At 44.5% G+C, this 17,167-nt stretch overlaps 2 protein-coding genes across 3 annotated transcripts; one reads left to right on the plus strand and one right to left on the minus strand.

Moving 5' to 3' along the window:
- Nucleotides 1-173: 173 nt before the first annotated feature.
- On the minus strand, nucleotides 174-15,258 carry LOC125021076 (C2 domain-containing protein 2). 2 transcript variants are annotated; one of them, XM_047606909.1, is made up of 14 exons: nucleotides 14,412-15,258; nucleotides 13,919-14,014; nucleotides 12,460-12,579; nucleotides 10,258-10,356; nucleotides 10,034-10,150; nucleotides 8,750-8,858; nucleotides 5,943-6,051; nucleotides 5,722-5,786; nucleotides 5,478-5,593; nucleotides 5,229-5,391; nucleotides 3,857-4,098; nucleotides 3,336-3,603; nucleotides 3,078-3,114; nucleotides 2,048-2,281 (listed from the first exon to the last, which is right to left on the minus strand). In XM_047606909.1, exons 1-14 carry the CDS (start codon nucleotides 14,691-14,693, stop codon nucleotides 2,197-2,199), a joined length of 1,908 nt encoding a protein of 635 aa, XP_047462865.1. In that variant the 5' UTR covers nucleotides 14,694-15,258; the 3' UTR covers nucleotides 2,048-2,196. The 2 variants fall into 2 exon arrangements, with proteins under 2 accessions (XP_047462864.1, XP_047462865.1); XM_047606908.1 differs by lacking the exon at nucleotides 3,078-3,114 and having other exon boundaries at nucleotides 174-2,281; nucleotides 14,412-15,255.
- Nucleotides 15,259-15,556: 298 nt separating this feature from the next.
- On the plus strand, nucleotides 15,557-16,975 carry atg101 (autophagy related 101). Its single transcript, XM_047606910.1, has 2 exons — nucleotides 15,557-16,083; nucleotides 16,178-16,975. Exons 1-2 carry the CDS (start codon nucleotides 15,832-15,834, stop codon nucleotides 16,580-16,582), a joined length of 657 nt encoding a protein of 218 aa, XP_047462866.1. The 5' UTR covers nucleotides 15,557-15,831; the 3' UTR covers nucleotides 16,583-16,975.
- The last annotated feature ends 192 nt before the right edge of the window (nucleotides 16,976-17,167 follow it).

Below are 17,167 nucleotides of genomic sequence, written 5' to 3' on the forward strand. Positions count from 1 at the left end.
GATTATATATTTTCTTTATTTAATATAATAAGAATAAGAAAATAACTAGTAGCTGTAATCAAGATAAGTCTTGTGGGAGAAAAACACTGTGTTTGTGTGTAAAGAAACAGCTTCACTGATTTTGTAAGTTAAGCAGCACTGGGGTGAATTCACAACAAAGTGTCATCACAACCTCAGTTATTCAATCAATATTTATTGCTGAAATGAAATAACTCAATTCATATAATAGTTACAATCCCTGCAGGGAGGTGACTGACATTCTGCGACAACAGTTAAGTCAGCTAGTTTCTGTGCACAGAGCCTTTAAAAAAGCACCAGGAAGCAGTTTATTAAACACACAGCCCTACTCAATTCACAGCTGACGCTTGCAGGTTGTCCCACGTGAAGCATAACTGAGACGACCCCTTTTCCCCCCTCCACTCCTCAAAGTTTGCAAGTATTCCTGTCTGAACGAGTGCGGCCTGAATCTGCAGCCGGCGATGGAGGATTAAAGAGAAGATCACAGCCCTGCTACGTAAAAAGACACAAACACACCCAGGCTGCATCTGCAGAGGAGCATCGTCATCAACAGCGAGTGTTTTTAATTCTCAGGTAGCTAACAATGTAAACACTCTGTTAACAGATATGTGCATAGGCTTGATTATAGACATTGCCGATGGCGCGGGAACACAGTGGGTCTCTCCGAGCCGTTCGCTACAGTCCCCGGGTCCGACGCAGCCCAAGAGTCGCACCAAGTCTGGAGCAGCCGCGACATCATCCTCGGGATAACTGGAAGGCAGTCAGCTAGCTCTGCAGCGCTCCTCCGAGCAGAATAACTTATCGACAAACAGTAGTTAACATGATGCACAGAAACAAGCTGCTCACCAAAGAAATATACAATCATTAGCTGGATAACAAAAAAAAAAAAAAAAAAAAAAGCGGCCACACAAACTGGTTGCTCCCAAAGGTATTCACACGTTCTTTTGTTCAAAGCTACATGTTTAAAAAGGACAAAACATTAAAAGACAGAGTCGATTCCATTTCGATGTGATGCAAGATTGAAATGAGAGAACCGGGTTCATTAAAGTATGGCTGAGTGTAACATCACAGTCCCTGGATCAAGATATGCTCAGTTCCCTTTTGACACATTAACAACCCTGCTGATAACAGTAGTGTGCAGGAGGAATCTTTTAGGAAGACCAAGGAAAAAGTTGCATATCATTTGAAAACACAGCAAAAAGCACAACCTGCCCTGCTTCTTGTTTAGGAGGTTCACTTGTTTTAATAGCCGGTGGCGCACGATAACGCGAATTCCGAACATGCCCACGTCTCGCAAGGTAATGTTAGACAAGAGGCTGGCGGAGTTAAACGTTACAGCTTTTCTACGCACCGCACATACTTACTGACATAGTTTCGTTTGGGGATAAATTTAGGACGAACAGATAAATTCACAACTTTAGTGTCAAAAAGTAGTCGTATCATTCTCCCGCCTGCACCAGTCGTGCCGCGACGAGATCATCTCCCTTTGCGAAGGCTTTTCGACGCGAAGAACTACAGAAGAGTTTCTGTCACGAGAGCAGCTCCTGTCATTGCACTTTAAATAAAAGATACTAAAACTGTGCAAATCATACAAACACCACTCCGCTCTTCATCTTTGGTCCTGTTGGTCCGCCGTAGCAAAACGTACGGTTTGCAGCAGGGAGAGTTTTCTCTTCGCCCACAGCAGAGTAAAGAGAGCCGGGCCACGTCGGCAGTCCCTTTTGTCCGTAGCGTGGCCGTAAAAGCACTTTAAGATTTCATAATGCCGCGTAAAATCAAATAAAAGAAACATGCAAAATAAAACGCCGTCAACCCAGGACAGGATACCTTTATGCACACGCTTGTCGGAAAAGTCTACTTCTCATATGAAGACACAGGGACACGGCCAAACAAGAAGATATTCGTCCATCTGCAACAACTTCCCATTCACAACGCAGGAGCCCCAGTATGCAGGATGTTTGCCAGTGCAACTTGAAGTGGAGGTGATTATGGTAGTTGGTGGTGGGAGGGGTTAGGGGGTAAAGTCGGTCGGTGGAAGGGGGTCACACGTGTGGCTCCCCCATGGAGGTAGAGCCGTTGGCCTTGCTCTTACTCTTGCTCTTGCGGTTGAGCATGCGGCTGAGCGTGGCCGTCCGGCTGGCCCGCTCCACCGCGGCCGGGGACTCCAGGTACACCAGGTCATTGTGTGACTGGCTCATCCCCGGGTCCTTGCGCTGGTGGCGCCGCCGGAAGAAGAGCTTGGCGCTCTTCCGAAGGAAACTGCCTGTAGCGGGAGGGAGAAAGGAAGCAGACTTTTACGTCACGGGAGACGATAATAAGGTCGAGATGACATCGCTCCAGACAAAGTAATGATAAAAACAATTAAAAAAAAGAGGCATACACATTATTCCTTTGAGCAGCGATTTGAAAACAGCTGAAGCAGAAGTGGCACAGACTTTGTGTTAGATGGAAATCGTTGCTACTGAAAAACCCTCTGGCACTGGTGATGATGTTGAGGAATTTACTATAGAGCGCAAGTGCTTCCCCTTCCGCTGCTAGACTTTCGTCTGCACCGTAGCTTTGTAAAGCTTCTGAACCTGTGTTTATTCACCAGCTAACACATACTGACTGTACCAACAGAGAGCTGCTGCTGCTGCACAGTCAAAAAACAGCTGCAAGCGTCCGTCGTCTCATTCACCACGACAGAAGCGCATCGGCTGTGGGTTAGTCAACATGTAATGACCTAAACACTACGAACACAAGTGAATGACAAATGAAGAGAGAGACACTAGAAACCCCTATACCGGAAGTAGCACATTCTTAGAAAGGCTGAACAATATACAACACTGAAAATAGATTTCTTGGAAGATGTCAGATCTTACTTCGCGTGTCGAATTGAAAGTCAGTATAAAAGTAGCAGTGCTTTTTCTGTATATATTGTGCAGCCCAACTTCACACTAACACACTAGTATAGTCTAACCCATTTTACATGAACTAAAAACTAAGCTACTGCTAGGAGAACCTACACACTGTACACTAGAGCACCAAGGAAACTACAAGCAACTCATGAAGTAACTTACTCATCGGGACTTAACGCGTGCTTAGCACTGCTTTCCTCTAAGACGGCAATGACGACAGTTCAAAAAGGAAAGGTTCAAAAGGAGAGGAAAGAAAAAACACAAAGAACAGACTGCATCACTGAGCGGCAACAGAAGGCAGTGAAAACAGAGAAAACTGTTAGTTCTTCCTTTAAGGCAGTAAAGTGAGATTTATAGTGTATTACTGAGACCAGTCTCTCCCCCTCGTCCATCCTCAGTCGCTACCCTCGGAGCTCTCACCTCTCGTCTTCTTGCAGTTTGCCTCGGACACACACATGGAGAGCGAGCTATGGTCTAGCTCCTCGCCGGTCTGGCTCTCCCAGTCCTCCGGGGGGCGGCCCACTCCGCTGGGTCCTTCCTGGGGCTCAGACGCCTCCGGAGGGCTGTTGGTGCCTGACGCGATGGCTGCGGTCACATCCTGAGTGGAGCTGCTCTCTGACATGGAGGCATCCATCGCCGCCGCGTAGCCCGCCATCAGAGCCAGCTCATCGTCCTGAGACAACGGCGTCTGGGAAAGAGAGAATCATTGTTAATTAAAAATCATTTCTGCGACAGTTATATTTCCTCATACAGGGTGTTTATCCAAAAAGAGCTACTGTTTTTATTACAGGCACATGACGGGTACAACGTGAGCACGAGGAGAGTTTGTTTCCTAATCCTCACAAGATATTCACTCTCATTTAAGATACTCATATTTTTTTTGTGAAGTGAAACCGTTCCACTGATGTGAGGCAGTCAAAGTGAAACACCGCGTGTCTTACTTTAGCAATGCCTGAGATGATGATGGTGCTCTTCTTCACCGGGGACTTCAGCTTCTGCTTGGCGGACTGGTGCAGTTGCCTGATGGCTGCCTCGGCCACCGGGTCCGTTCCGTTGAGCATCAGCAGCTCGGTGTCCGAGGAGGACAAGGCCTTACTGACAGCGCCCCCCAGCATGGACACCTGCTCTGAAACGCGCCGCTCCCCGAGCTTCGGCTTGCTGACCACCACCTTCTGGGCGGGATCTGCGGAAGAATAGATACGTGTCATCGGAGCACTTCAAGGGCATGTCAACAGTCATTATTTACAAGCCATGGATACATGACTTTGGTCCATTGTGACCTACCAACTGAAATCCAGAACCTCCATCAGCCATTACTGACGATATGTTTGCATTACATCATATTTATTTATAATATAAACAAGTAGAGTTATATTTCATATGAAATGTGTGTTACCATCACATTCAAGTCTCAGAGTCAGTTAACAAGAATTCCAAGCCACTCAAATACTACTCTGACCTCTGGATGAAGAAAAAAAAACAAAAACAAAAGACTATTTGATTTGTTGTAGCCCAGCTTACAAGCAGCTTAGAAAATTAGCTTTGCTCCGAGACCTAAATGTAATTTAACACAAGAGGAGCTGATCTTATGTTCGGCTTCAGAGATAATAAACACATATTTGCACTGTTAATGCTCCCATTTAATTACAAATGTCATGTTTTCAGCTGTTGACTTGATAATGAAACTGGTCTCAGTGTATTGTTACCGCTGAAATCTAGATACATGATAAAACTTAACTGTAACTGATACCATGTGCTTCAATGTTGCACCTAACCTTTACTCGGTCCCTGTTCACAGGCATCAAAGAAAAGCAACAAACAAACAAAGCAACGCTAGAGTCTTGCAAAACGTTTTGTGACTGGTCACAAATCTGGAGGAAATTTTGGATTTGTGGCTCTGGGATTTATTACTGATCAGCGGTTCATGTACCGATGTTCTGCGTGTGAACAACGTGTCCAGTTCGATCGAGAATCGTACTACTGCACAATACCACTGCTGCTAGACAACTGAGGAGGATAGGTGCACTGATCTATTCAACAGCAGGTAGGCTGCTTGGTTATATAATTATAAGCTTAGAAATAGTAGCCCTATCCGTCTGTGGGTAACGTGTGTTCTCAGGTAAACGAATCCAGACAGTGATGCCACGTGGGCTGAGAGCACCCTCTCTAACCGGGCTCCATGTGGTCGATTTGTTCTCTCCGTGTTTCTCTGTAGGTCTGTGTTGAATGATATTTTAATCAGCTGAGGGACAAACTAGTTCTCAGAGTAAGATCAGCAGTCATCACGTGGTGTTACAGTTTCTGCTGCTGTACCTATGTTGATTGGGAGTGGTCTACCGGGTTTGCTCTTCACTGCAGTGATGGTCGTGACCACGGTGCCACAGGGCATAACTGTACGATCCATCTCCACCCTCTTATTGGAGGCAGGCGTCGGAGGGTGCCAGGACCTCACCTCACTGGGGTCCAGGTAGGTAAACTGACAAATACAATTTATATTAATGCAAAGATATAAAAATAATAATAACAAGAAGAAGAATGATGTCACAGGGTTGATGGTCTTACGTCAGTAGTAAGTGATCCAATCGCTGTGTCTTTGGTAATGAGTGCAAATGTCTGCTGTCCCTTGGGCTGCTTCTTTACAAGATCAAAAGGCACTGACACCTGGCCTAGTAAGGAATCTGAGGAATTAAAAACAAAAAAACTCAATTTAGCCTGATTGTCCAAAAATAAGTGACAGTTTTGGAACAGTGACCCTTTGCTATGGTGAACACAACAAGAATATATGTCAGAACAGAGTCGTCCTTACTCTCTTGAGGCTGTCCATCATTCATCAGCTGAATATTGAGCTCTTTTGATCGGCCGTTCAATTCACTGTTGAGAAAGAAAATTTTAAATTTGTGCTTGGTACGCATTTCATCCGCTGTGTGGTGCGTGGTTTCTGCAACGGCCGTGACAAAGTGTGTGTGTGTGTGTGTGTGTGTGTGTGTGTGTGTGTGTGTGTGTGTGTGTGTGTGTGGTCAGACTTACAAGATAAATGGCTGGTCCCAGGCAGGACTGGGTGTGTTCTTCATGACGGAGGTGTTAAACCTCTGTGGAGGATCATCCAACTGCAGCACACACAGAGGATTCACGCTGCCTGTAAACACAGTGGAACTCAGTCAGCATCGAAGGTAAATAAATAAATCTCCGCGTGTGATCCAAGAGTTGTTCATACGCAAAAACATTTAAACAGTCGATCAAACAGAAGGTGCTGCTGGAAGACAAAAAAAAAATCTGCTTTAGTCACTTCCGCTGTTTCACTGTAATGGACCAAAGAGAGGTCAGAGTACAATGTATATATGATGAATTATGCATAGGTTAGAGGACACTCAGTAAGTAATGGTTCAGAGCACTTCCTGTGTACAAAACAAGCATTTTTTCCCCTGTTGAGCTCTTAAGCAGCCACAAGTCAGGCACTGGGTGTTAATGAATAAAGTACTGGCAAGAACCATAGAGGTAGAACATCCACTGCAGCAGCTCTGGATCTGATTCACACCACGTCTCAAAGCAAAGACTGTTCTTAGCTCGCAAGGAAGCAGGAGACTACTCGGTGCAGAACGCCGTGTCGCGTCTCTTCTGTACGTACAGTATCAAGAGTTGAGCAGAGGACGTCTGGAGCCCTGACAACCGCTGACAGCTACACAGTGACTCACCACAGGAAACACAAGTCATGCAGTGATGCTAAGCGTCATCACCGGACCAGCACTGCAGCAACCTCTCATCAGCTTTAAATATCCGCTGTCCCCCGCGCTCACGGCTGGCTCACGGTTTTCACTCTCATCGTGAGGGAATCCTAGTTATGCGCACGTGTGGAGCGCTGCGTTAGGTGTGGCGAGACTTGTGCGGCCATTATTAATTCGCTGCCAACATTGTTTAGATTTGGCCAGCGTGTTACCAAGAACTCTCCCGCCTGTTCCCTGGAGAGGGGGCCCAGCCTGAGATGGAAATGTAAACAACAACCAGGAGGACGACAAGAACAGTCCCACTGCTACCAAGCCCATTTACCAAAGTCAGCCTCTTGGGAAATATCCTTACTAGCTCAGTATTGATGAGAAGATCAATATCAAATGTATAAAAGCAGCTGAAGACATAGGATCATGGCTTGGATCGTCTATTCGAAGAGGCCGCAGAGACTCCGAGTTAAGTCTAGTCTGAGCTTTTGTAAATATCATTTATCATTAATTTGTTTTAGGAACAGCGCGTACACATCTCATCACGTAACCCTTCTTACATCATAATAACTCAAATAACCCAAATAATGCTGATCAAACGTTCCCATCCCCTCCAATGTTTGGCCTGATATAACACAAGCTGACAGTCTTCCACTGATAAAAAGAATCCAGGCCAAATCACAACACAAATGCCTCATGGAAACACCTCAATAGGAAAATTTTAGCCAACCACTTTTGATCTGACCGTTTCTCTCTGGTGGGGGGAAAAAAAACACATCACGTCATGTGACGAGTTTCCAGGAGGGACAGAAAAAATTATCGAGAGCTAGATTTGATTTTCCACACCGGGCAGATGCAACTTGTGAATATCTAAAGAGCTCTGTTGTGACAGATGTTTCGGCCGCGTAAACACGAACCGAACGGCTTATCGGACCGTTTGAGTTTCTCTGACGGAAAAAACAGAAGTGCTGAAAAAGAAGACTGCAAGGTCAGCTGGTCAAAACCAATAAAACAAACAAAAAAAAGGGAAATAAAAAGATATTTTACAATGCGAAGATGCCAAATGCTGATAAGGAAGTGGCTACCCGTCTCCTGACCTCAAAATCTCTCGGGCCACGTCGCGGGGGCCCAGGATGTGGATTTCATGCAAGAATTTACGAGGCCTGGAAGCGTTTTGCCAAGAAGAATAGGCAGCTCTACCAACTAAGAAAATAAAGAGCCCCATCGAACGATCAGAAAACACTGCAAGCTGTTACTGATGCTAAAGGGGGAAAAACAAAGAAATAACAACTAAGGGAAAGCATTGATACTGCATTTATATGAGGTTTGCTGTTTTCTTTTATAAATAACACACATCTCAAATACTACCAGGGTATTTAAGCTTAGGAGCATAACTATATTTAATTTTAGACTTTGTGTTACCATCCGACCTGGACAATCCCATTCTAAGTACCCGTGTTCACATCTGGCATTAAAATATATCTCCACAAGTGCACTCAGCCACCACTAATGATCCAATCTCCCCCAATCATTTAAAGCACAAATTGCAAAATTGCAACTGCTGCTGTCTCTAATGGCTCCCTACCTACTCCCCATCAGAGCTACAAACAGCTATTTGTTGTGTGTGTGTGTGTCACTATTTGGAACAAGCCGTCTCTCTCATTGAAAGCAGCTGGGTGTATGCGCTTTAAAATGCTAATTTAACAATGTTGTTGGAGGTTTACTGGGGCTTGAGTTTCTCCTCAAATTACCGCGCAGGAGCTCACATGGCCGCTTAACTGTGCAGCTCATCTTTCCATCGGTCCCGCCTCGTCAGCCAATTAATAGCTGCTTTGCGGACACCGCTGCTGCTGTTGACCGTCTAATCAAAGGCTGCTGTGCTTTTGCGTTTGACTTTAACTGTGGCAGAAAGCTTCTAAAAGACGACAAACTTTTATATATTCCATCCTTTACCAAGCTGTGAAATGAGTGAATTTCTTTGAACGGATTACAGGAAGCTAAACGTCTCTGTGCAGTAGTGCTTCAAGGGTTTGGATTGTGAAGGCAGGAGTGGTTAGAATAAAGACATATCTACAGCAGTGTCATCAGACTCTGGATACTGAAGTGACTCAGGAGACAACGTACCTGCAGCTTCTTCCTCCTGATTGAGTGTGACCCGGATGTTTTTCACTAGCAGCTTCCAGTCATGGGCTCGGGGGGGTTTTGGGGGTGATGCCACTTTGTTGTGCGCTTCCTATTGGCAAATCCATACAGAGCATTAGCTAATGATTCAACAATACAGACCTGCTGCAAAATTAAGAGTAAGCAAAGTGATCTACTCGGTTAAAAAGGCATAATCCTGTAACAACCACATCATGGGGATGATCAAAGGCCCCTGAATTTTTTTTTTTTTTCTCCCCGGTATATTCGTAATGTGTGGAGAAACTCTAACGTGATGACTCTATGCAAAACAAGCCTGTTGACAAAGGGTTTTCTTGTCCATAATTTGAATTGGACATTTTACGCCACTGGAGAAATTTGCATCGCAACTATGAAAGATCAAAGAGTGAGTTCTAAAAAACCAAAGAGAGACATTAAAGTATTGTATCTGATTAGTTTAGAGCATAAATCACTGTTAACTTTATCACAGGCTGATTTTACCACGTACGCCAGCCCATCAAAGTTCAAGGCTTTGTTAGAAGTGATTTCAATTTTAGATCTAGTCATTTTCTTATCATTTAAAACCTTAATAAAGTAGGAGAACCACAGCTGATGCTGCAAAAATGTGTTAATAAGTAAATGGATGATAAATTAATCAACACTCCCAGGTTAGTGCTTCTCTAATGGATGATTTTCTCCATTTCTCCAATTTGAATAATTAAAAAAAAAAAAGATTAAGAACCTTGGATATTGTAAAACTACAAAAGGATTTTGTCAATACTTGAAACTGAAACAGGCAAGCACTTACTGCAACCTAAGACTCAGTAATAACTTCGAGAGCATACACTTCATTATGTGTTTCTACTCTAATTCTAATTCACCACAAATGCGAACACATGATCTAATCAGAAGCAGATGGCATGAAGTCATGTGATCACTGGGCAAAGAGCGAGTTGGTAAAAAAAACGTTTTAGTGACGCACGTGAGCACAATAAACTTTGGTGAATTCACTCTTCCGGGCCAGGTTTTACGTGAGCATTTTTACAGTGCAGCTATGAACCTTCCACTCTGCTGAGCTACCGTTCGCCACAAATTTGCATTAATCACAGTCAGAGGTAAAACCTGCCATCAACACCTACATACAGCATGTGTGGAATGCGTTGTGCTAGCGTAGCTCGGAAAAGAATGTACAGATGAAAAGTCTGATCTGTCAAACTGCAGCTTGCTGGAAACAATGCCCTGGAATGACAGGCATCACGTCCAACTGACCTGGACCTCGGAGGCCTGAGCAGGCCTGCAGCTCAGCAGCACAGAGGGACGCGTCGCACACAACAGCTGTGTCAACTGCTCCTTTACGGCTGCTACGGTGAAAGCGTGGGCATTGTTCTGACAGAGAGAGAGGGAGAGAGAGAGAGGATGATGATGAAAATGACTTAATGTGTCAAACTGAAAACATGACCTCCTTTGTGGAGTGATCTGCAGCCTTAAATTACCTGTACAGCAGGGATCACTCGCAGCTTCCCCGTCTCCAGGTGAGACACTCCCCAGCTCACCTTGACCTGGTCCTCAGCCTCCTGCATGTGTAGATGAATCTGGGGGTGAGAAAATGAAAGATGTTTCATGATGCCGTTAAAAATAAAGAAGCCCAGCATGCGGGGAGGGGCGTGGACACGGAAACGTTAAGTATCGCGATGTGTTTTGGTTCCTCACCTGAAACGACAGTGTGTGCTTTCGATTATTTAAAGCGTTATTGCGTGTAGAGCTGTCACCGCCGCGCCAGCTTTCATAACACCACGCATAATTCATCCCAGAGCGTCAGTTAATTTGTTGACTAACTTAGAAAAGCAAGAAGCAAAGTGAAAACGCTTACTTAATCGCTTTATCGCATCTTGAACACATTATTGTGGCGGTCTGTTCCAATCTGCGGATGGCACTGGAAGTTTCAGCGGGACTCGTGCGTACAGCCTGATGTGAGATCATTTGCAAGGAAAGTACACGGCTTTGGAATTGCTGCTGCTATTAGATTTATTTATGGCACTCTTTCCCATAAATGACCATATCTCTCTTTTCAATCTCAAAAATAGCACAGATGTCACGGGAAGTTCTACAAAAAAAAAAAAAAAAATTCCACAATTCCTCTTTGGTCGGCATGACATTACGTAGGTAGAGTCAGCGGGGTAAACAACACCTACATCATGTGAAATAGGAACTACAAGAAGACGAGAGTGGAGGGACACAAACAGACTGGTCCATCCTGCCCCAGCATGTCTGGATTCCATTGTAAGACTGAACAGTCGCCTCTGTGATGCCAAACAAAGGCCTCATCAGATAGTAACGGGAATGTTTTGATGGATCCAAAAGAACTTCGCAGCCTCCGTTCATGAGGCCTGGACCCGTTTTTATAAACAACTTAAACTGGAAGGCTAAGTTATGATAATAAAACTGCGCTCCATTAATAAAGAAGAACAGAACTTGTTTATCGAGCAGCGAGGGGCTTTGCGCGTTCTTTGTCTTGTCTTAGAAATGGTTAATCGTTCACGTCACCTGACGCAGAGGGAAGAGGCTGTTGTGAAGTCACGCCATATGTAAATGTTGTATTTGCATCTCAAAGAGAAAAACACTGCCTTAGGACGGCGTGTGTCACATGGATGTCCCTCGTCGCATGCGAGAGGTCATGTGGAAAAGACAAAGTACACTGAGCAGCACACCTTAGTGTACAGAGTGTATTGTGTATATACGCTGTAAATGCCTGGGGCTTCTGGTCCACGTAGCCAGCCAGAGTATTCTAGCTTGTATCTAAGTTCAGCACAAACAAATGTTCCAGTGGACGGACAGAAGCATCTGAAAGGGCTTTCTGACTTTTCCAGACTAAGGTAAAACAGAGAGAGTGAAACAGAGAAAAGCGCTTTCAGCTATATCCGTTTAACAACCAGGGATCCACAACCAAAACAAAAACGATGCGACTCTAATCCTGACTTTAGCTTCCTGGCCTCTAACTCGGGTTGTATTTATGGCACAGTGAGCTCAGGGAGGGGGGGTTACAAGCACCTTATTGGTTTAAAAATGGCCTTAATACAATCAGGTTATCCCGTATAGCCAATTTTATATATACATGGACAAAGATTTTGACACAGAGCTTTAGCACTAGTTAAAGTCTTACCACAGCCTAACGTACACTGTCCATTACATAACCTAATGTATCACATGTGGCTTCACTTCATTCAACACTACAGCTACGTCAAAGAGGGAAAAGCTATAGGTGAGTCCTGGGAATATTTCATTGTAGAGCTCACTTATGCCAGCGGGATAAATCAATTACATGACTGTAACTTCTAGATAAGAACACTGGGTCTTTAGTGATATGTGTCATATCTTTACCATTTCATTTCATCAGTCGTGTTCAGAACCCTGACAAATGTGAATGCAGACAAAGTGGGCCTGGCTTACTGGAAATGGGCCTGACAGGGACGTTAATGAGATCTTTGGGACGTTTGCCAAGCACAAAAAGATATCCCAACCACTTAATCGAATGTTGCTGCCAGCAGGAAGCCCACACTGGGCAGCGCATCTTATTCAATAAAAATTTCCCGTTAAAACAAACCGCTGTGACTTCCAAAGGATGCGCAGTAACTCTGTTTCATGAGGCCTGAGTGTTAAATGGATATTTCACCAAGACACAAATACAAAACATTTACCTGGAGCTCAAGAGGAGCTATACAGACTGTGTATTTACAAGGATCCGCTGTAGCCATGGCTCTCGACGCTGCGCCGAGAGAGAACTCGAGCTTCTCCCAAACCACGCTGCAGCGAGCAGTCTGTTGGGAAGACAAAGCGAAGCGTTAGGATAATGTAAACCTCCTAAGAATGTAAGAGCTAAGGCGGTGACAGTATTTGCATGCAACTTCTGGGTGGTTAAAACAAGTCATGAAACAAAGTCAAATAGGGAGAAAGATTATAGCTTGTGCTAAACTGCCGGGTTCTCTGTAAAAGGAATTATAAACTATACGTATATATATAGGCACCATGCCTCAATGATATGACATGACAGCATGGGTTGTGTTTGCGCAGTGACTTTAAAAAGATCCAAAGGTAAACCCAAAGATTTGCCTCAGGAGAACTTCACTCTGAACTCAGAAAAAGGAAAAACATCTGTACCTGCTTCCAAAGTCCTTATCGGTGGTATTTCACATTCACTACAATGTAATGCAACTTCCATTTTTACTGGGTAAATATTGTGAAGTGTCATTTTACTAGAAACCTATTTACTCAGAGCATTCGTTTTGACTTGAGGGTAAGGGTCTTTGAGAGCAGTTTGGTATGAGATCACTGTTTAAGGGGGAAACATAAACATAGATGCTGGTGCATTCCTGTCTGCCCGGTCCTCCTTAGTGCTGAGCCTGACAGCTATATAAGCTTCTTAAACACTCGCGCACACACACAGTGTGCATACACACACAGCATGCGGTGGGAAATAAGCCTCTGTTCATTAAACTCCACACATTCAACAACAGAGCACCTGGTATTTTGGTGCATATCACGATGATCACAAAGAAAGGGCTGAGTTAGCGTTGGGAGCACTGCAAAGTCAACCAGGCCAGCAGCACATCAAGAATGTGTCCCTATCTGAACTCTGTGAAAAATAGAAGGCCTCCAGTGGCAGTTTACACAAAGTCTGCAGGTTGACGTGTAATCTGCGTGACCGATAAAGAAGGAGGAAGTTTTTCACAGACTATTTGTAATAACAAATATTAATGCAAAATGTCCTCTGATTATCACAATGAGCATGAGGAGTTCTGAAAATAAATCTCAACAGATTCATTTGCAAAATGAGGACGGGAGTTCTGTACAAGGTGAGCGAATTGATGAGATAATGCTCGTCTTCTCCAGGTTGAAATGCTTCACATGTTATTGAGTAGCTCCCTCTCCACTGAATTAGATAAGGGGAGACTGAATTTAGGGACAACCTTCTATAAATACCACCTGCTATAATCCAGATGAATGCTTGCACAGCTGATCTAGAGACCTCCCACGATCAATATATTTATTGAACATTGGGAACAGACAAAAGCCATAAACGTATAATTCATAAGATTTTTTTTTTTTTTTTTACACATTTACCTAATAATAATACAGATTTTACTGTGAGTGCTGTACCTTGCTCCTGGCCGACTTCTGAAAGCTGGACACTTGGCTGACCCGGAGTTCTGATGCCTCAAGACCATCCTCTTCAAATGTCAACAGAACAGCACCCTGAGGAGGAAGAAGACTAAATATTAAAATCATCAAACCTGTATTTCACAACTAGCAGATAACGGAAGAGGATGCCAAAAAATGAGCAATGATCTGAGCTGCACTGTATTACGCTGGCATATGCTCTGACTTGATCATTCCAAGAATAGGGAGAAAAAATGCAGATGGTTCAGTGGTGGTGCAAGAGACGGAGCCAATTCCACACACCCAGTTGTGTGGAAATCTCTCAGTGTTAAATATATATAAAAATGAGCCTTGGAATTTCACGGAAAGTGAGTCTTCGGGAGCTTTAACTGTTATCTTTATAGGATCGGCGACATTATATGACAAGCTGAACTTGCTTATTAAAGTCACCTGTCACTCAGCACAGTGGTGGCCTGGTGGTCATGAGACTTACCCCTCGTTTCCTTGACTCGTCATTCAAAGCCCTGCACCAGGCTCCTCTCCACTGACTCGTCCAGCTTTTCAGTGACAGCGCCCATCCCAGCAGAGCGGCGGCTTCCTCCTTCGCCGCATTGTCTTCTCCTGGTCTCTGCCTGCTTCCAACAACCCTATGTTGGTAATACTGTACGAAATACAGTACCAGGGTGATCAGGGATGCGACAAACAGTGTGACCATGCATAGCCACTGCGGATCCTCGAAACCGAAATATGAACTCGAACTTTCCAAGTCGGACATCCTTTGCGAATGGAAACGACGATCACAGCTTAACACACCTCCTCTGATAAGTTTTCTGCCAACTTCATAGTATCTTTTTACTTAAAGGGCGGCGTAATCAGTGGAGGTGATTCCCTTCAACAGCTGACATCACCGATATCAAACACCCAATGTAAATTCTGCTTATTGTTATCCATGGTGCAGCGCACGGCGGCGTTTAAAAACCAAATAGAAGTCCAAACGTAGACAAGCTGGTTATCGAGAACTAAACCATTGTCAAATAGCTGTAAATGTCCTGGGTTCTAATAAACCTGCAGAACAACAACACGCTCCTGTCCTCAGAGAATATGGATGTTAGCTTAGTTGGCTAATCTTCGCCACGGTTCGTTCTTAGGAGCTACACAGCCGCCAAAGTTTCCCCGGAGGAATTTATGTCCACGGTCCGTGGCTACGCTTCGCCAGACGATATCCAGATACAGAATGCGAGTCCAGGGAATAACATGGTGGGAGCGAAGAGCGCAGTCCTTCCCTCTGGACTCGGTTTGCAGCTCAGACCGACTCTATCTGTCTCTTCAAAGTTGCCGTTTCCAAACGGATATGTGGCACAGACTGTAACTCCCACAATGCACTGCGGCGATACGCGAGCGTTTGTTTTCGTCCGGTGGTCGAGCGAAGCGAAGTGTATTTCCCAAGTAAGGGAACTTAAGCTGAAATAGGGCTCATATACCATTTCGGTTAGACGTTAGGGAATACGATTTGTTCAACTTTAGACGCCTTAACTCAAAATTAATCAAAGTACAGCGGAATAAATGGCCCAGAATAGGTATTTTGAACTACGCGACTCGCCGTAGTTTGTTGCTGCCGCTGTCACCATTATTACCACTTCCTCCTGTCTTGTTTGTAGCAAACATTTAACTAGCTAAGGTTTGTCACAATGCTGGTGAGCTCAGAATACCCAACTGCCACGAGGAGATAGGGTATTTTATGCCATATTCTGCTCTACGACACGCGGTTAAATACAGTATTAGATAGTGAACTCATTACGTATTAGATAGAGGTAAACAAAACACTTCGTCGTCGTCCAACGTCATCGAGCTGGTAAACAGCACCTAGCGTCACCTCACCCGAACCGTCACTTGGAAATAACTACGAATCCGCAATGAACTGTCGATCGGAGGTTCTGGAGGTAACAGTGGAGGCGAGGCAGGTGGAGGAATCTATGCTGGCGTTACTTCACACAATCTTACTGCACCGCAGCACTGGGAAATTTCACTACAAAAAGGAGGGCACATACTCCATTGGCACCGTGGGCACACTAGACTTTGACTGCGACTTCATCGACTTCACTTTCGTCAGGGTATCCTCAGAAGAGCTGGACAGGGTGATCAGGAAAGCCGTGTCTGAGTTCAAGGTACAGTAATTGGCAGTTTTAATATGTACGTCCTGTCCGTCATGTACCTGCATCCCTAGTACTGACTAGGTTGAATTATCTGCTCTGGTTACAGGATGCTTTGAGCAACTCTGGCAGTGATGGCATGGGACAGATCTCCCTGGAGTTCTACCAGAAGAAGAAGTCTCGTTGGCCCTTTTCCGACGAGTGCATTCCCTGGGAGGTGTGGAGTATTAAGGTCAACGTTGTCAACCTGGCCAATGAGCAGGAGAGACAGATCTGCAGGGAGAAAGTGGGTGAGAAACTGGGTGAGAAGGTGATCAATGTCGTTGAGGTCATCAACCGCCACGAGTACCTGCCAAAGATGCCCACCCAGTCTGAAGTGGACAATGTTTTTGACACCAGTCTCAAAGATGTCCAGCCATACCTGTACAAGATCACATACCAGATCACTGACTCGCTGGGCACCTCTGTAAGCACCACCATGAGAAGGCTGATTAAGGACACGCTCGCACTGTGAGGATGCTCCGAGACCGAAAACATGGATCATCCATATCCATCTATAGTCATGTTTCACAGCTTTTAATATCCCAAAACATTGTTTGTCAACTCCTACGAGTATCAGTGTAACCATTCTGAGATTCTCTATTGTGTTTCCTGTATTGCTAGTATCTCAATTATGTAATCTTAATTTCAAAGATGCTTTTGCAAGCTTTCCAAGCGATTTTCATCAACCTCCATCTAAAAATACAACTGAACAGAAAGAAATGACACAGTATATCAGTTAAATTCGAAGAATGATTGTGTTGCCAATAATGTAACCCGTGAACCTTTGTAAATACTGACAATAAACATTGTTCGGTGTAGAGACAGGACCACAGAATAAACGGGCAATTCTTTTGTTTGTGCCTGAGTTTTGGAGCAAGTTTCCTCATCTGTGTGCATGAAGTTTTCAAGAGGAGTGTGACCTTACGCACGAGGTAGAACAGGATTTCCAGTTTGCCATTTTTCCAAATTAAAGCAAACACTTCCTAAGTTCACTCCCTCGTTTCCAGCCAGAAACAACTGTCATGTTGGCTCGCAGCTTGAAAAACATCCCCCTCCA

Source organism: Mugil cephalus, chromosome 15 (genome assembly GCF_022458985.1).
Source record: "Mugil cephalus isolate CIBA_MC_2020 chromosome 15, CIBA_Mcephalus_1.1, whole genome shotgun sequence".
Taxonomy (NCBI): domain Eukaryota; kingdom Metazoa; phylum Chordata; class Actinopteri; order Mugiliformes; family Mugilidae; genus Mugil; species Mugil cephalus.